A 19,060-nucleotide genomic window follows, 5' to 3' on the forward strand; every position below is an offset into this window, starting at 1 on the left:
GCCTCCCCAGAAATGCCCGCTGGTGAAAGCAGCACACGTGCACACATGCCGGCTGGCCCGCTCTCCTCTCTTATTGAATAATCAATGCAGCATTAGATAAAAATAGGTCCCATCTTTCAGGAACGGAGGGGCGGCATGTCTTGGCTTTGCTGAGCATCCGCTGCTCCTGGATAGAGGCCAAGGAGTCGGTTGGCAGACCAGCTGTGCAGCGTTGCTTCTCCTGCTGCTGGACCAGGTACAGGGCCCTGAATGACTGCTCTTGAGAGACAGTCCCTGCCCAGCTGGATTGAGAGCCCCACAGCGCGCCCTGCAGGGACTGTTCCCGTCTCCCTACACCCCCTTTATAGCTATAGATCAATGATTTGCCCAGTGATTTTTTTTTGAGCATGCACGTTGTGGCTGAATGTATGCAAACCAGGATTCATGGTGCAAAAAAAGGGAATTGGCTGCCTGACTTTACCCAGCTGCCTGCTCTGATGATAGGGCCTGGACCTGGTCACTCCAGTTAGCTCCTGGTAGCTCCAGTTTGCAGGAAAAGTTGGCAAGAAGGCATGAACAGCGTGGCAAGCAGTGCATTAAGCTCAAGGGCACGTAAGACTCCTGCATACTCTCATGGGTATCTTCGAGGCCTGTCAAAGCCATGTGCATTTGCTGTCTCGGTTGGTCTCAGGTTTCTCCTCTGAAGACATTTGCTGAACTTTTCTGCCTTGTGCTCTGCCTTTAGGGTGTCATCAAGCCAACGCGGGGGCTTGGTGCTATCCCAGAATTGATTCCCTATTGCTGTAGCAATTCTTCCTGCTTTGTACCTTGGGGACTACGCAGACCTGAATGAAAACATCCGCTTTCCTTTTGAGAATTGGATCAATACAGATGAAGATCCTGAAGACACTTAATTTCTCAGTTTCTCTTTGTTTTATTGGGACTTTGACTCCTAAATCCTTTGAATGCTAAGGGCCCAAGTGACCTGGCTAGAAAACACCCTGAGGCTACCTCAGCCTGGCATTTCCTCTAGGAAGCAAAGCTCATTTAAAATGAAACCACATTACTCTTGGCAGGAAGTTTGAATTGTGACTGTCTCAAGGAAGCTCCATTAATTACTGTTCCCATTGCACTATGAAAGATCAAATGCTGTGGATCAGTTTTAATTGGCTATTGATTTCTTATGCTATTACCTACGGTTGTGCCGAGATGCCATCAGACATACTGGATGCTTTTGATTATTCTTGCTGGCAGCTGGGATTAAAAACAGCGGGCACACACTTCCTGATCTGTAATGGATTGCCATGGTGTGCCAACAAAAATCGTTGGCAGGATGAATGGTCCTGCCTTGCCTGTCTCTTGTGCTATCGAGCTGCAGTGCAGTTACTGTTGTGAAGGCAAATACCCTCAGGGACTGGCTGCCAAGGAAAGCGAGGGAAAAGCTTCAAAGAGCATGAGGATTTAGTGCTTGCAAAAGCGCGGCCGTCAGCACCGAGGCAGGGTGAGTCAGAGAGCCAGGACTGGCTGGGCACGGGCAAAGCAACAGTCTCTGTCCCATGGTGATCCAAGGGGCGGCGGATCGGATTGCTTTCGCACCGCTGGGGATAAGCCCCCTCATGCCAACCACAGGGATACTCCTGTGGGAGCAGGAGCACGCCCAGGACTGCGCCCGCAAACTGTGGCAGTGAGAGCCCCGTGCGCGCAGGCTGCTAACGGCCTCCCCCCGCGGAGCTGGGCTGGTGGTGCCTGGGCCTCGTCCGTGACGCGCGCTCCTTAGCTGGCAGAGTTCCTCCTTGTTTAACAGGAGACGGTTTCCTGTCCTCCTGACCCCAAATGCCACCTTAAACTACAAACGCTGACTTTCCCTGATTGCACCTTGACAGAGAGAGAGGCAAACCCCTCCTTCCTCCTCCAAAGACTGTCATTTAATTAACAGGCAGGTATCTCTCAGGATTTACAGCCCAGCTCTAAGCTGCTACTCTCCCTACTCAGTAACTCAGGCCCATGAAGGCTCACTCCATTTATCTCTGCATTTTGATAACCGCATTTCTGCTAATCCCTCTTTATGCCAGCTTTCTGGATTTACCTCTCATGGAGAGAGCAGTTAATCAAATGAACAGTCCCCATCTCACTTTTCATTCACTTCTTGGCTGCTGATCTCCAGTGTCTGTGGTGTACATGGCTTCACAGCAGAGCAATACCTATGCTGGCACCATTACCAGTTTCTAGTTTATTCCAACTCTCATATCTGTCCTACAGGCATGACCAGAGATAGCACACATGAAAGAGAGAGATCAGAATCAAAGAAGTTGGGGCTGGCTGGATATGAAGAAGCATTTAGTCTGTTCCTCCTTCACAAACTGGGATCATCTCTCCTCAACCTGTTCTTGTCATATGTTTTCTAACAGGTTCTTAAAAAAAATCCAGTATCGGAGACTCCCACAAGTCCCAAGCAATCCTTTCCAGTGCTTTCTGCCCTCCTGTTAGATGTCTGCGAGCAAGGGGGAGAACAATGTTGAAAGACCATTTTGCACATCTTGCCCAGATGGACATAGCTTCTGGTATTTGGGGACATACCATCTGTCCTGCTGGTTGGGAGGAGCAGATTCATTTTATTTTGGTTGTGGTTTTGTTTCCATTGTGGGTGAAGGGGTAGCAAATGGTGTCTGTCCCTTACAACTGTTTTTGTGGAGTGCGCTAGGATCTAGCAAAGTCCAATGAAAACTACTGGTCTGCTGCATGTGACTGGCTGAGGGCCAAACCCAAGACCCCTGGATTTTGATGCATGGATCAATAGCCTCCGAGTTAACAGCTGTATTTTGAGATCTCAGCTTGGAGGTGATCTGACTATTTCAGATCAAGTACAGCTCAAGTGAAGGTAACAACAACCAAGTGGTCTGCGCTTAGGAAGCTATACGTGCAAGTGAGCAGTCGTGCCCTCACCTCCACGCTGGAAAGACCAGTGCTGCTATGGGATTGCCCACGCAAATTGCCACAGATATCTCTGTCTTGGCAAATTGCTACCTAAGTCCCTTAATGACTTGGTAGAGAGAAGATCACACAAAACAGCTGGGCAGTTGCTGACGAGGTGCGTATTCCCTGTCTGACGATAGTCAGGACCTCTGCAGATTTGGTGTCTTCTCCAGCTTTGAGACTCTACAGTGCCAGAGGAAGTGTCCTGCTGAGCACCTCCAGGGACAGGCTACGCAAAGCCGGCCTCCTGGATAAAAGTCACTGGCTACTCAGTGGACAGGAGACATCCAAGGACAACCAAAGTGGGAACTGGCAGGAACTGCAGAGGAGCTCTGCTTCAGCACATCTGCTCTTTCAAATCTCTGCTCCTCTGCCAGTGAAAGTAAAACTTGAGGTCAAACTGGGGGAAGGAACAATTGGAATTCATACCATTAGTGTAGGACCTACAGTATAACATTCTGCTAGCTAAGGCTGCCCAGCCTGCTACCAAACAAGGCATAGGTAATGTGTGTTACATTAGCTGAAAAAAAAAAAAACCAAGCATGGTAGAACTGAATGCACTTAATGTCCTGCTCTTTTCCCACAGCTGATCATTTCTTAGTTCCTAAATCTTTCCTACCCACCCACAGGCTGGAAAGCAAAAGGGGAAAAGAGCTGGACTGCGGAGGAGGAGACACCGAAATGCACAGACAGCACCCTGGTATTTCAAGAACCATTGTCTCTGCAATTATCCATGAGAGGTTTTATCCTGAACTCTCAGAAGTGGAACTAAAGCCCAGGGAGGAGTAACAAGAGGCTTTGGGCCATGCTGGCAGTCAGGAGCAGAACTCTGAATCTCCAGAGCCGGCTTTGCCCGCCTGTGATCAAAGACCCTGCGCGAGGCTGCAAGGTTTGGGAGAAGGATAAAGAGAGGGAAAATAGCTGTTTCACAATGAGGAACTCACTGCAAGTCTTCTAGGCAGCTGGCATTGCTGCCTCCATCACAGTCAACCAAAGCTATAATGAATGAGGAATTAAACCCAGTTGTGGAGTTCTCTTTGATCAGCCTCTTCTGCCTGACCTGGCCTGGCGTCTCCATGGGGCAGACCAGCCTTTTGGCTAGTGCTAGCGCAGCCCACTGAAACCAGCAGGGCTGGAGAAAAGTCACTCAGGGGAGAGACCTGCCCGTATCGACAGCCAGGGAGTCACAGCTCCCCGTGAGACCTCATCTGTCACTTGGTTCAACCTGGACAGACAAAGAAGAGGAGGAAGAGGAGGCGAGGAAGAAAGTGAACATCAGACCTCAGCTAGCATGGCCCAGAGCTGTCCTTCCCTCCGCTGCAGACCCGGGAGCAGCAGCAACTGGGATTGCAAAGGGTACTGATGCGCAATACAAGCGAGTTTCACACTGGAGCGCGGCAGGGGCAGAGGGCTGGCTGCATGCACATATAAGCTTTTCTAGGGAAATGTTTGAAATGTATGAAAGGCTCACATGGTCCAGAACATCATCTCTCCTGGTCGAGCATGGGTGGGCTGCCTGGCAGCACAGGCAGACATGCTGCACACAAGTGGAGCCATCTCTGGGTGGACACTGCTCTGAGGTGCTGGGCAAGAGAAGTCACATACAGACATGTTAACCCACTGCATCTGTAACGCTTCCCACTTGGTTTTGAGTTTGTGGGAAAGCCAGCATGCCCGGCCCACCAGGACTGCCAGCTGCTCAGGGAGGAGCGTGAGACAAGGGGCTGCCCCAAGCCATGATTGTTCCTGGGAACAGGACAGCCACTGGCTGGAAAAAAATCAAAGCTCCCAGCTTAGGGCATTAAGCTGGATGGTGACATCAATGGAGATGGAAAAGGGGCAGTTTTTCCCTTCAGAGAAGGTGGAGAAAAGAAACAGAGGCCAGATCTTTAAAAAAATTAATAAGAAAGCAACAGAAAACCTCAAATCCAAACCTGTCTGCCCAGTTCCCCTTCAGTTCATGGCTGGCGTGGTTTGCTCTCTGCCGTGTGGGAGGATTTAGCTCCTATTGACAGATGAGCTAATCAGTTCCCCTCAGCTCTTGAAGCTTTATAAAAGCCAGTTAATCATGTTACTGATGTCCGCCCAGGCCAGGGCTCTCCACTGCTGTCCTCGGCCCACGAGGCGACACACACGCACACTGCACGCACACACAGGGACCATTTATTCCCAATCACACCAGCAAGAGGATGTCCCCAGTGGCTGTTGTGCCAACATGTGGGTACTGCCTGTCTCTCTTTCATCCCGCTTTGCCACTCTTCATTCCTGGAGACATTTGGTAGCTCCACCAGCATCTCATGGAGGAGCAGGATGATGTCTACAGGCCAAGCTCACATCTCTGTGCCAGCGCAGTGGTGGCAACAGTGGGAGGAACTGGTCTGGGTTTTGTCAGGCCCGAGTCCTGTGCTGGAAGGGCACTGAAGCCAAGAGCCATTTGAACCCAGACACCAGGGTGTGCTGTCCAAACCTCTGTCCCTGCCCTTGGGTTTGCTTTGCTTCTGTACCGCTGCTCTGCGATAATGTCTGTCCTGCTCCTCCTGAGGGCTGTGCTCCTTCCTCTGGAGTGGCCCTACCCACACAAACACAAACCCACCAAGTCAAGGGGACTGCCTTGTCTCACCGAGTTCCTGAGAGGCTCCTTCTGCCTTTAACCAATGATGGAAGACCCAGACACAAGGAGCTCTCTGGGACCCTCTTTGCTTCCCAGCAGGGTCACTTGAACTGGCATTATCTGGTAGCCTGTTCTGGGGTGGATACTGCTCAGGAGCACATTTGGAGGTAGCTGGTGTTCACTGAACTGTTTCGGTAACCACCGCTCTTTCAGCAGCCTGGCTGGTGAGTGCCTCTGTCCGTGGGTATCGTCAGCTACGTCCCCCCATCCCACAGGGCTGCACTGGGGTTACAGCTCCTGCTCTCAGGGAGACCTTCTGGGGCCAGGCTGACAGCATCTGCTTTGCTGTCTGGGGTGGCTCCGTGCGGGGCAGCTTCATCCTCAGAGCTACTCTGTACCAGCAATGCAACAAGGACCCCCAGCTGGGCCATAACTTGGGCTGGTTGGGACTTGCAGCTCCAGGGTGGGCCAAAGAAGGAGCAGCCACCCCTGCCTGGCAGAGAGGCTGGGCTGGAGAGCCAAGGAGTTGTACGTGGAGAGGCCCTGCCGTAGTCAACCATGGGGCAGTCCCTAAATTAGCTATTCCAGAAAGGAAGGAGTTTCTCAAAAGCCTTACACTCCCCAGCCTCTCCCAGACCTCCCCACCCTCTTCTTGCTCTGAAGAGAGATTTGTGGGTTGCTGCTGCTCCCTCTGCCAGCCCAGCCAAGGAGATACTCCAGGGCTGCCCAGACCAGCACAGCAGAGAGGACTTTAAAATAAATGTCACAAAAGCAAAGAGGAGGACAAGCCCAGGAGGCTCAATCTGAGCCGAGCTGTACCGGCTGGCTCTCCATGCCATCTCCCGCTCCTCTCTGCGGGTGAGTGGGCGGGCGACCTCGGCCGTGCCGTGAGATGCGATCACCCACCTATACAGACAATGTCCATGAAGCCGTACATTCCATAGCAGATCTGGAAGAGCAGGTCCTGGCGCTGCCATTTGGCCGAAGGACTGAAGGTTGACCAGATGAGCCACGAGATACTGGCAATGAGGAAGAGGGAACCCAGGATGGCTGCTGCTATCTGAACCTTCTCAATGACTGTCAGCGAGATGGCCTGCCACTGTAAGGGGATGCAACAGAGAGAGGAGAGGGGACAAGAGGGAGGGAGGAAGGAAAAATAGAAGAGATTAGTTATGTGGGGAACATTGATGTTTTACAGCATTGTGGTGGTTCTGGAGATCTCAAAGAGCACCTATCACTTATATGTGCACCCTACACATAGGTGCTTTTACCTGGTCCACATCTGGGGTGGAGCACGGCAGTTGTTCAATGGTGCATGGCCCCATGTTCCCTGTCAGCACTGCTGAAGAGGGAATGGGGAGGAATCCTGCACCTCACCGAGAAAGCACAGAGACCTGAGGGAGGCAGGATGGACTGGGGGCAAAACAACGGCAGTAACATCCCCGTGACAGTAGGGCTGTGGTGGCCATCACAAACCAGGACATTCAGTTGCTACCTTAAATAGAGGCCAGGCAGAATCCTTGGCCAGGACATCCTACTACCGTGAGAAGAATTGTCTCAGAGAGCCAAGTTTTCCTTCAGAGGCCTCCCTTGAGTTGGCTCTGTGCCACTTTGTGAGATCTGATCACAGCATTAGGTAGGATCTCGCAGCGGCAACGCACATCCCACAAAACTTGTCACAAACAACACAAGTTGCTGTGGTCAGGACAACCTGCCTTTAGGTGATGACATGTTCAGGCTGCGTTCCAAGGTAAACGCCAATGCTTCTTCCTCAGAAGAAGAAAAAAATAGAAATAACTCCCCCAAATCCATTCACTATGTCAAATAGCTTTGTATAAGCTACAGTATAAATATCCTAAGCCTGGATTCCTCTCTGTCATCCAGCATAAAACCTCTCCACTCAGATTTACATTGCTGAGAGACCTGCCCTGTAAAAACCAAGAGCAGAAATTTCTTTCTTTAACAAGACCTGGGGTCTATAGCCCCTCCTGCAGATCAGAAATCAAATGCATAAACAGACTGGGGAGAGACAGTCTCTCCTGGCATCGAAGTATATAGGCCACCTTCAGCTGTGAGATGCATGCCCTTGAAATCTCAGTGGGACTGGCAGAAGGATAAATAAAGGCAGACTTCAACCTCCTGCAGGTATAGAGGATTCAGAGGAATTGAAAATGTTTAGCCTGGATTCAGCCCAAATTCAGTGTCCCTGTGAGGTGGCATCTCTGGCGATCCCTCAACACCCTGCCCATTTGTCAAACATATCCTGGGACAGCAGGGTCACCTGTCAAGCCTCGTCCCATCCCTTTGCAGGGCAGGAAGGGAGTTCAGCTGCGGGGTGCCTCCAGCCAGGAGTTACCAGTGGGTTTGGGGAGGTAGGGAGGACTTTCAACCCTGAATGAAGGGCTAGAAGGACAACAGGTGACTTGTGCTGGTACAGGCACGCATGGCACTGCTACCAATCCAGTGACCAAACCCCTGAACCAAATGCACTTCCCTGCAAAGGGCTGCCTTTGGAGGGGCACAGACAAGGGCTTCAGCCTGAGGCTGAGGTCTGCAGGTTGCAACTGGAAGGAGTTTGCCTAGCTTGGCTCAGCAGTGAGCTGAAGTGTCTGCCTCTGCCAGCCTTGCTCCTTGGCTTACGCACTGCAAGGGCAGACAGCCCTCAAACTGTATGTCAGGGATGGGCAGCATCAGTGAGGTGGGTGGTACCAGCTTATTTCGTAGCTGGCTACAGAGTAGATGGCCATAAAGCTGCTGAGCAGAAGAGAACCTGTTGCCCGCTGAGGCAGGGCTGGGCTCAGCTAACCCCAGTCCCCTCCCTGCCATCCGCTCCAGCATCTGGCCCAGCCAAAGGCAAACGCTGAGCACTGGGGATGCTCAGTGATCTCTTAAGCAGCCCAGTCCCACTCTGCCATAGCCCGATCTGCTCCATGCCTCCACTAAATCTGGCCACACCAGCGGCCCCTTTGCATCACGAAGAAGTTGAGGTAGTGAACCACCCTCCTCTGAGGGCTGGGAGCTTGGTGGTACCAGTCATGATGGGAGGGTACAGGGGTGCCGGAGTCCACAAGAGACGCACAGCTGTGCCACTCCTCTCCCCTCATGAGACAGAGCAAAGGCCACCTCAGAGCTGAGAGGGGGCAATAGACCTCCCAGCACCCGTCACCCCCAAAGTTGAGTTCTGAGGGTGGGATCAGCAGCTATGCTGCCCTCCCGTCAGCTCTCCAGCTTCGTCCTCACCAGCACCATAAGCAGATGCAGGACAAATCCACAGCCATCAGCTGTGCCATCAGCTCAGAGCTCCAGGAGTAGAGGCACATGGTGGGGGGGCGTTGGGTTGCACTCTCACCCCTGCAGCTTTCCCCAGACCTCATCTCCCCTTCCACTAACTCTGGCAAACGCCGAGGGGACAGGAGTGGAGGGAGCCCAGTGCACAGCCTGGTGCTGCACGGGGAGGTTTTTACTGCAGGTCCCTCATGCTGACCTGTGTGCACCTGTGCCAGCCAAATCATTCTGCATCATTTCTCTCTCTCGAGGAGGTAACGGTCTGGCTCCTCACCATCTGTCTGGCACACTGCAAGGCCTGTGCTGGCAACAGGTCCTTCCAAGGTAGCAATTAAAGACAGAAAAAGAAGAAGGAGCTGTTTCCTACAACTAGCAGCCGCATACAATCAGCACCACTGCTTTGCAGAGATAGGGAGGTGTAGTACTAAATATACTGTGAAAGGGGATGTGGCTCAGGGCAACAGAGCAGCTACACCTGAGTGCAAACTTCAAACCCCGGTCCCTTTGGTTGGGAACAGAGAGGCTGGGACACAGGCAGGGCCGCTGCCTAGAGGCTGGAGTCTGTCAGCCGTGCCAGGGGGTAGGAGACTCCCCCCCGGCATCTGGCACTAAGTGACAGTGACACACGCAGCAGCAGTCCTGGCTCCGTTCAGGAGGTGGCACTGAGGTGTGATTACCCTCTGGCAAGGAGGTAAATGGGTCAGAGCTGAACACTGGGGAAAATAACCAGCTTGCAGAAGAATTTAATATTTTCCAGGGGAAAAAAAAAAAAAAGAAGTAAGCAATAAATGTTGTATTTCCTCTCTGGCAACCCTGAGAACTGCAATTTAGCATCACACATCTAGCCCGAGCCACCAATAACCAGAGTCATTATTTTTCATCTTTTAATTCCATTTTGCTACACATCCTAGGGTATGAGGTTTGCACAGAGAGGCAAAAAGGGGTGAGACAGAGGATGAAGCACGTTACCCCATGAAAGCGCAGGCAGAAGGGTCCAAGAGCTGTTTGGAGGTAGAATGGGCTGATGAATTGAGGAGCTGGGCCTGATGCATCCCTGCACCGGCGGCCTCGGGAGCCTGCCTCAATCACAGCACTTTGCCTTTCAGATTTCATAACAGCCCTTAGAAAATCACCCATTCTCCTAACCTCTCTCCACCATCATTACAGTCAGCAGACCAGGGATTTGGTGGGTGACCCTGTTGTCCTTGGGTCACTGCTAGAGCTGCAAAAAAAGGTCTCAGCAATGCTGCAGGGTCCCTTTACTGGCACGTCTGAAACCCCCAAAGTTCTTTGAATGCCTGGCCACAGACACAGTCCCCTGCCTGCACATCTCCAGCTCAAATGTCCAAGCTCTTGCAAGGTCACCGTGTCAAGCAATCCCATCTTGCAGGGAGAGACCTAAAACTGAGCCCTTCTTTCCTCAGCTGATAATGACTGATGAGTCCCAGGTAGCCACTGAGCCATACTGAAATGCACCTTTGACAACCGGCAGCTCACCCAGGCTGTCAATCAGTAATGTGACCTTTAGGCAGGTAGAAAACTCTACAGATGCTCTGCCAGGGCTGAACCGGGCAGAACTAAGGACTTGGTGATACCAGAAAGCTTTAAAGGCTCCTGCAGAATAACAGGAACAGCTTTTGTGAGCTCTGGGTTTACCATGGCTTCCGAGCATGCCCAAGCAGCTCTCTACACTAGCTTGATATCCATGCTGGAAAAAGGGCTCTGCCCCTCCAGACTATTCTGAAGAAATGTCCTCATTCACTCAGGAGCTATCTGTCTGTCCTCGGCTACCATCCCCCTTTGGCACACCACCCAGATGTGCAAGTGCAAAACACCACACTCTCTTGGACTGATTTTCCCCAGCTTTCCCCATTTTCCCTAAATCACAAAGCTCTGTGACCCAGACGCCTCAAAAAGGGTTTCCTGGGAGCCCAGGTCTGACATCTGCGATGACCTTCGCCAGGGGCCCAGCTGGGACTGCTGCCTGCCAGTCATGCCACCCTTGTTCTCTTGCACTGTTTTGTAACCTATGTCTTCTACTTGGGACAAGCCTGTTTCCCTGTTTGCTTCAGTGCTTCTGCTCAGAGGCTTGTGACTGAAAACTCCTGCTGCTAATGTAACACAGATTAATAATGTCATTACTATAGTATTTAAGGCTTGATCTGTATTTCCCTTTGGCACCAGCAGTCTCCAAACGTTCCCAAGCACCAGCATGAGCAGATCCAAGGCAGATATTTGCCTGCAGAAGATATCTACGTCTTACTGCAGCAGCTTGCAAAGAAGACTTGCTTGCTGGAAAAGCCTTCCTACACTCTTCTGAGAGCTCCCCCATGCCTGCCTCAGGCAGTTCAGTTTATTTTTATTGCTGTATCTGACACGTCCCCTTACTGCGTACCATTAACATCCCGAGCTGTGCCAGTCAGCAATTTAATTTTCAGACCCAGGATCACAAGTGAGCAGAGGTTTTTCCTAGAAGGTTGGAGTGGACCATTCCCAGCCCTGCTTAGGTCTGGCTCTCCCCTCGCTGCTCTCCTGAGGCCCAATTATCTTTTGGAGGATGGCTTTTGTTTTTATAAATTCACCAAGCAAAGTTATGTCACTGCTGTGATCGGTTCCCTGCTGTACGTTTACAGATGCTGTGGCTTATTCAGATACTGGAAAGGCAGCAGGGGGGAAGGAGGGTCCACTAGGGCTGTGTAAGGGAAACGTGCAGTGATGAAACCCCCTCTCCTCCATGTGCCAGAGCATCTGGTATGACCCAGGCTACAGCATCCATATCCTAGAAAGCCCCCGTTATAAGGCAGAGGCCATGAAGTCTCTCCTGCTGTGATTGCACCCATTGCTTGCAGGCTGCAGCTGGAGCTCAGCAGGGACCAGCCAAAGCTCATACTCAACACAAGTGATTCAGCAGTTTGGGACAACCAGGAGCTCAGGCTCAAGGTCAAACATACTGGGACCTTGGCCACTTTTCTTGCAGATGTGGGTGTCCTGATGAAGAGGCCATATAAACAAATGCTCATCAGCTCTTAAAAGAGCATCACCACAGTCAAAATAGAGCCAGAGGAGAATGGGGACCAGATCCCAACCCCAGCACTGGATAACTCAGGACCTTTGGAGCTGAAACTACCCACAATACAGGAAGAGTCAGAGATAACAACGATAAAGCAGAGATGAACTCCCCGAGACTGCAGACAGTTGTAGGTCTGGGTAGGTTGGTTCGAACAGATTTTGTTTGCTAAAATCAGAGTGGATGTGGCTCAGGAGCGGCTACAAAGGAACTGTATAGATGAAATCCACTGCAGAGTCGAGTCACAGCAGATGCCTTCTCCACCATGTGTCAGCACCAGTGTACCTGCAGCGCTATCATGTGCTTCTAAAACCTTGTGTCTTCAGGGCCTTTTTAAAATCATAGGCTTTGCACAAATACTGCAATGGAGAGGAGCATTTAGGCCTCCATGCCCATGACTCCTGTCTCACTGGACTGGCAGACTGGAGAGCAGGCGGATGGATGGATAGATGGATGGACGGACAGACAGACGGACAAAAGCTCTGGATCTTCTGGTTGCTCACAGCTGGTGGGATATTTTTGCTCATTTGTTGCCTGACAGCTGCTTGGCAGGATACCTGCCATGTTGTCCAACAACTTTAATCCCCTAGTCTCATCAGGTTTGCAGTGTTGCTGCTTTAAGACCTTTGCTCTTAAATGCTTGCAATCCAGCGATGGGGGTGGTGGTGTTAATTTATAGCGATTCATTCTGCCAAAATACCAGACTAAAGGCCTCTCTCTGGAATGAGACATCATAACAGCCTGGAGGCTGGAAGGAGTCTGTGTTAATTATGCATGAACCGTGCTCCCCAGGCTGTAACTTCTCTGCCCACGCCACGCATCTCCACACACATCTGGCCCGTGCCGTGATCCTTAGGCACTCCAAAAAATGTGCAGCAGATGTCAAAATGGGCAGAGAAACATGCAGATCCTGGGGAACACGTGGGTGTTGGGGGTGCTGCTCCCCTCAGACCAATTGGACGTGCTTCAGGGAGCCCAGGGCTTGCCAGCTGTCTGGGTCTGGCTTTCCAGCAGTCTGTCACATGGGAGGACACGGGGATAGTCGCAGGGGATAGGTAGGCCACGTTGCTGGTTAAAATCTAGGCAGGCTCAGAGCATCACCCAAGCAAGTCTCATTTGACAAGGAGGTGAGGTTTGTGTGGTCCTTGCCTGTCTTACGGTTGGTCTGGAATAAATAGACGACCCTGACTTCTTACAGCATTTGTCCTCCAAAACCTGTGCTTGGGAAATTCAGAGCTTTCTAGTAAGAATAAAGCTGGGCAGAAGTTCCAGCAGACCCTGAGAAAAAAGGCCAGGGACTATTGCTTTACTTAGAGACATGCTTGTATGTCCAGGTGGCCCCTGTTATCCCTGTGTGGGGTGAAGTCCGAGCAGAAAGGATGCTCTTCCCGCCTGCACACACTGTGACGTGTTGTTATGGCACATAGTGTCAGGGCATTGCAGCCCCTAGGTCCTCTCTGCCTCCCTTTCCCAGCACCAGAGGATGGTGAGAGCCACTGAGGAATGAGGGAAACCCCAATGGCATGCACGGTGATGGGTTACGGGGGGCTCGAGCCCTTAGACCTCATGGGAAGTCCAGGCCTGGTACATCAGCCACTTCCCACGGGATTTCACATACTAGTGCTGGTGTAGCATCTGCTGCCCAGAAGTGCCTTTGTGCTGGCAGCAGGCAGGGTGCCCAAGCATGCAGCTGTAACTCCACACACGCCGCATTTATTCCAGACCTAGTGGCTTTTCACTCCAGTTGCCTCTTCCCAGCCTCCAAATCTCCCAGCGCTTCTGCAAGAAGTGCTGTGAGGTCTAAGCCAGCAACGTGAAGCCTCTGAGCCCAGGGTCTGCACGGTCCCCTGGGACCCCCGCTCCTGGAGCTGAGCTCTCTAACTCAGGTGGTCCAGCTACTCGGTTTTTGTGTTTGTGGCAAAGGCCAGCAGATCAGGCCACTTTCTAACAGGGCAGCCCAGAAAGAGCAAAGCTTTTGAAAGGTGTGCGTGGGAGGGGAGCTTGTCTGTGAACAGCTCCAACAGATTTTAGCCGAGCAAGGAGCAGGAGGAAAGTCACTGACCTGTTGCCCTGAGCCACCTGAAGGTGTAGAGCATTGGAGGTCATTCATTAAGGGCTGCTCTGGCTACACACGTGCTCCCAAATCTGCACGCACAAACCTTCAGTGCTGCTCAGCATCGCGCCCCCGAGCTGAGACACACGAAGCATTAGGGCACTCATGGACCAGCTTTCCAGAAATAAACAAACGCTGCTTTGTCCGCATCTCTCCTCCTGTGTTTCAATCTGCTCTGAGTTACTAGAGCCAAGAAATTAAAACACCCTGGGTCTGGGGTTTGGGATGAAACTACTGATCTCTCCAGCCAACAGCACATGGAAAATTGAATCAGAAGCTGTAGAGGCTTGCAGAGAGCAGGCAGGCTTTTTCCTTTCCCCCCAGCAAAATTTCCCCATGATGCCCCACTAATTTCACTACTTCATTTAAGTCTAGAGTCCTAAAGGGCTGTCCCTGCTTCCTCACTGTGGTGAGTGACCTCGGGCTTGGAAAAAGACACATGGAGACTGCAGTTTGGAGGAGAGAGCAGGAGTTTGCATTCCTTCCACCCCCGTAAATGGGGCACCATCATTGGCAAAGTCTTTGCCTCCTGTTAGAGAGCAGAGCGACCAGCAGAGACCCAAAGCCAGGTCCTGGGCAGACCAACATACTTAGAGACATTGCCCTGCTCTCTAAACCACAGCATGCTGCTGTAATGTCTCTCCAGTCCAGATGATGCTAATTAAGCTGTAGTGCCTGGATATAATGTGCTTCCTTACGTCCAAGGCACTAATGGTGCTCAGCAAAGGCATGCAGCAATTAGTCCATCTTCAGGTGTTGCCCCTGTGATAAATCAATAGCTATTAAGGATAATTTATCCCATTTTTTAACAGTCACACAGTTTTCCCCATTCTGAATCTTGATTTCAGCTACCAGCCTGCAGTGGGACTTATTAAACCACAGTGCTTTTGGACTCGGAAGAGAAAGAAGGTGGGTCCTCTGAGGCCTTTCACAGCCACTTATACCAAGATGTGCTTTACCTGCTGTGTGCCCATCTGCAAACGTCCACTGAGAATCAGGGTTGGACAGACCAGAGCATTAGAACCAACACCTCTTGTGCCATGCCAGGATGTATTTGATCATGGGGGAGCAGTAAAGTGAAAAGGGTGGCAGGATCAGAGAGGAGAGCTGTAAGAGCCTCCATCTACCTCCTCTGTCCCTCGTGCCAACACAGAGGAGGCCCGGATGGGGGTTAATGGCAGAACTCTAGACATACGGGGTCTCAAGACACTGCTCTGCCACGAACTGCGTGCTCTGTTGTAGCAAATCCCGTAACTCCTTTGTCCCCATCTGCCCCTGGGGACAGTGGCATACCTGTGGTCTCCAGTGGATGAACACATTTGAAGGGCTGTGAGGTGTTACGGCACCATTGTGGTCACACCGGTGTTTTCAACAGGAGGAAAATGAATGTGAGAATTGCCAAAAGACAAAAAGAGCAGACATCTGAGGGATGCCCCCAGTGCCACCAAGCAGAACATGGGGTCTCCCTGGACCAGCCCCCAACAACCCTTTCTACGGATCAGTGCGTGCAGGGAAGGAAAACCCACGCAGGTAAAATCCACTTGCTCCCAGAAACAAAAATAGAAACGATAATAAATAGACTTTGAAATGTCTCTAGTACCTTTACCTGCAGAGGGTTCTTTGTGCTTATGGCAATGACGTGATACTTGTAGTAACACAGCTCACAGCTCCAGCAGCCTCTCTCGCTAATCCATTTGATCAGACATGGCTGGTGCGTGCACTTCACCGATCCGTCGCATCGACAAGGGCTCAGCAACTCCCCCTGAAACAGAGAGACAGCATCAGGGCCTGAGCACGGCACGGCACGGCAGGAGCTCCGTCATCCACCCGTTTGCTCTTTGATCCTCTTTACCTGGTGTGGCTTAGGCAACCGTGCTGCCTCCATCCGCTTTCCCTTTAATAATTCTTGGCTGATGTGAACAGAGTTTGACAGGGATGTAATGGTCTCGAATATTTGGGTCCTACAATTTTTTGTGGAAAGAGACAGCTGGGTAGATGAAAGATGCCTAGTATCATTGCTGAAGGGAAAGCTAGGTGAGCACAGTTCTTACTAGACACCAGAGCACCCACGCTAGACAACGAGCGGGGACAGCTCTGCAACCAGATGCCACTGTTTCACCACTCAGGTTTCTGCCTCTCTGCTACCAATTTTAGAAAGTGAGGCTGGCGGTGGGGATAGCTGCGAGACAGCCTCTGCTGCTGGCTGTATCCCACTCAGCCCGGAGCAGGCTCCCCGAGCCCAGCCGTGCAGGAGGGGAACCACATATGCGGTGGCCGTTGGACTTTCTGCACAGGTTGGTTCATGCCAGCCATGGAGGTGCTGCTCCTCCCCAGGAGCTGGACTGAGCCCAGCGCCGTGCAGAGCCTCCCAGGACTTGCCAGGCAGTGGGCGTTTGCAGCCCTGGACACAGGTCTCTCCTTCCCAGTGCTCCCAGACTGGGAGTGATGAACCTGACCATGGATGGGTGGCAGGTGTGTGCTTTGGGTCCAGGTCTTTGTGTACCCATAGCCCAGCAGGGAAAAGGTCCTCAAATTTCACACACCCCCGTCCACTTCCCCCAGACGGTCTGCCCCAAAAGTGAGTCATACTGGTGGACAGCCTGTAGGGCTGGCTATTTCCACCCTAGAAGCAAGCAAGATAGAGAAAAAATTGTGTCCTGGCTTGTGACACACAGACATTTATGTGTGGTGGCTGAAACACGGATTCTCCTGTCTTACTCCCCTGTTTCTGGTGTAGCTTTAAACAGGGGTATCCCGGAAACCTCAATTTTATTCTGATCCAGCTGCTATCATCCTGTTCACCATGGGACTAAATTCCCCTCTGCACACACAAGCTCAGGAGCTCATTTTACAGTCATTTGCCATCCCTTATTTAGGGAAGAACAGAGCCATTACATTTTACTCCCCACCCTTTAGTGTTTAAAAGCCACGGTATAGACCCTGATTGTGTATTTAGCTGTGCTCCAAGGTTTAAAAGCTTTTAAAGGCAGAATGAGAATGTCTACAGGATGGGGAAGGCTGGCAGCATACTTCCAGTGTTGGGGAGAGGATATTTCCTCTTACACCTCTAGATCAGCCCCATCATTACCACTGATGTAGCACAAGGATAACAGACCCTGGCACCTGAGGCTGCTGGACACAGTAAAACACCCATCCCAGCTGCCTTGGGTTGGGAAACCAGATCCTGCTCTTGCTAACCCTGGTGGGAAACTGCCTTAGCTTTCAGGGTACCGTGACAGGTCTCGGGACCTGGGGAACTGAGCACCACGCTGGGTGATATATTTTTTTTTTAATGAAACCTAATGCAAACACGTTAATAATTTTATTTGCTTCAGCTAGGTGACCTAAAAACATCACCTTCCACAAAATTTTAGCAAAACTGTAAATAACTGCTTATATTACAAACCCAGGCTCAGCTCTACCTGTCACTGGTTTTCGTTACACACAGGAGGGGACACAAAGGGAGAGGGGGAGCAAGGAGGCTTGTAGGATCCATGAACCTTTTTTGCCTGGAAAGGTGCAACAGGACAAGCCAGGTGAAGGGGAGCAGGGAAGGATTAGATGGGAGGAAGGTGTGTGTGGGAAGGAGCGCTGGCATTTGGTGTCCAGAATCTCCATATGAGCTGCAAGTTTGAGAGGCTCAGGTTCAGCTGTGCATGTTTGTGCCCCTTGCTGGGACTGGGGTGGGAAAGCACAGGTGTGGTAAGGAACCAGCATGAGCACTGCAGCCAGGGTGCAAAAGGGGAGGGATCAGGGCTTAGCACAGCTCCTCCACTCTCCTGCTCACCAAACCTCTTCCACACCAAGAGCCAGCCTGGTACAAGGACTGCTGCTCCGTGCCTCCTCATCTCAGTCCCTGGTGCTTTATTTTCTCAACAGCTTCACTCCTCTGTGCACAAGTGTGATCCCAGCACCGAGCGGGTAACACAGAAACCTCCCAGCTCTACACCATCCCTGCCTTTCCACCTCGTCGCACACTGGGGCCTCCTGCAGGGCTCAAAGGGGCGAGTGAGGGTCCTGGGTTTTGTCTAATGAGCAGCTGGAGGCACTGGTGATGAAGGATCAGGAACGGGGCAGAACAGAGCAAGAACTAAGAGCAACAACCTCCAGGCAAAGGCAGAGGAGAAAAGCTGTAGCTGCAGCCTGGGCTCACGTTGGCTTCTTGAGCTCTGTAATGAACAAGTCTGAAAAATCTCAGCTTGTCTCTTCAGAGCCAAGACATGTCCATAAACATCCTACACTGCTGTGGGGACCTGGCACCCCTTCCCTAACTGGGATGCTCCAACCCAGACAGTCCTGCTGGCTCCTGCAGGAGCTCTGGGCTCAACTGTGGAGATGAATCCCCTAGTTTCTTGATTTTTGCAAATCCAGCAAAAACCTGATTTATCACATTTTCTCCAGCCGTGTTAAATATTATATCCTTGTGTGGGGCACACAGCTATTTTTGCATACTGTGAAGCCCAATTCTGTCCACAGCAGGCATTCGTAAAACACTGCCACATGCACACACGCGCACATGCACTCCTGTACCAGCAGAAAAATAAACATCAGGGGCATATTAAAGGAATAAATCCTTTGTACAGCAAAGGAGGAGTCTCACCGCTGGCTGTGCGGTGAGCTCAGGAGAAGTCCATCGGCTGTGATACGCATGAAGGATTTGCTGCGCAGAGACCTCTGCTAAAAGCTACATGCACACAAAAGCAAGCCCAAAATGAGGTGCAGATCACAGCAATTAGAGATGGAAATTAAATCCCCATGCCCTTTTCTGTTGGTTTATAGAAGTCAGCTCTGCACAATATATTCTCCAGTGCTTCAAACAACAGCGTTCTCATCGATTCCTTTTGGGGATTGCTCTCCAAAGACCCCTTGAAGGGTCTACTTATTTTTGCAATTTTCCTTTGTAGAGTTACAACCCGTCACTCGTATCAGCCTAAGGAGCATTTCTGCTTTATCAGCAACTATTGGAGAAATGCCTCCCGGCCGCAAGCTTCATCCTCACCTTGCTCAGTACCATCTTGTTTCCCTGAAACAA

General features: G+C 51.4%; 1 protein-coding gene across 1 annotated transcript in view; it reads right to left on the reverse strand.

The window, feature by feature from the left end:
- The window catches only part of MARCHF4 (membrane associated ring-CH-type finger 4), a 29,550-nt gene extending 13,637 nt beyond the window's left edge, over window positions 1-15,913 (reverse strand). The window contains exons 1-3 of the mRNA XM_009647164.2: window positions 15,881-15,913; window positions 15,635-15,790; window positions 6,470-6,662 (exon numbers count right to left, since the gene is read on the reverse strand). Of these exons, the coding sequence (XP_009645459.1) occupies window positions 6,470-6,662; window positions 15,635-15,790; window positions 15,881-15,913 (382 nt within the window). The remainder of the gene's footprint in view (window positions 1-6,469; window positions 6,663-15,634; window positions 15,791-15,880) is intronic.
- Window positions 15,914-19,060: the final 3,147 nt, after the last annotated feature.

The sequence above is a fragment of the Egretta garzetta genome, unplaced genomic scaffold (assembly GCF_000687185.1).
Source record: "Egretta garzetta isolate BGI_Z169 unplaced genomic scaffold, ASM68718v1 scaffold759, whole genome shotgun sequence".
NCBI lineage: Eukaryota > Metazoa > Chordata > Aves > Pelecaniformes > Ardeidae > Egretta > Egretta garzetta.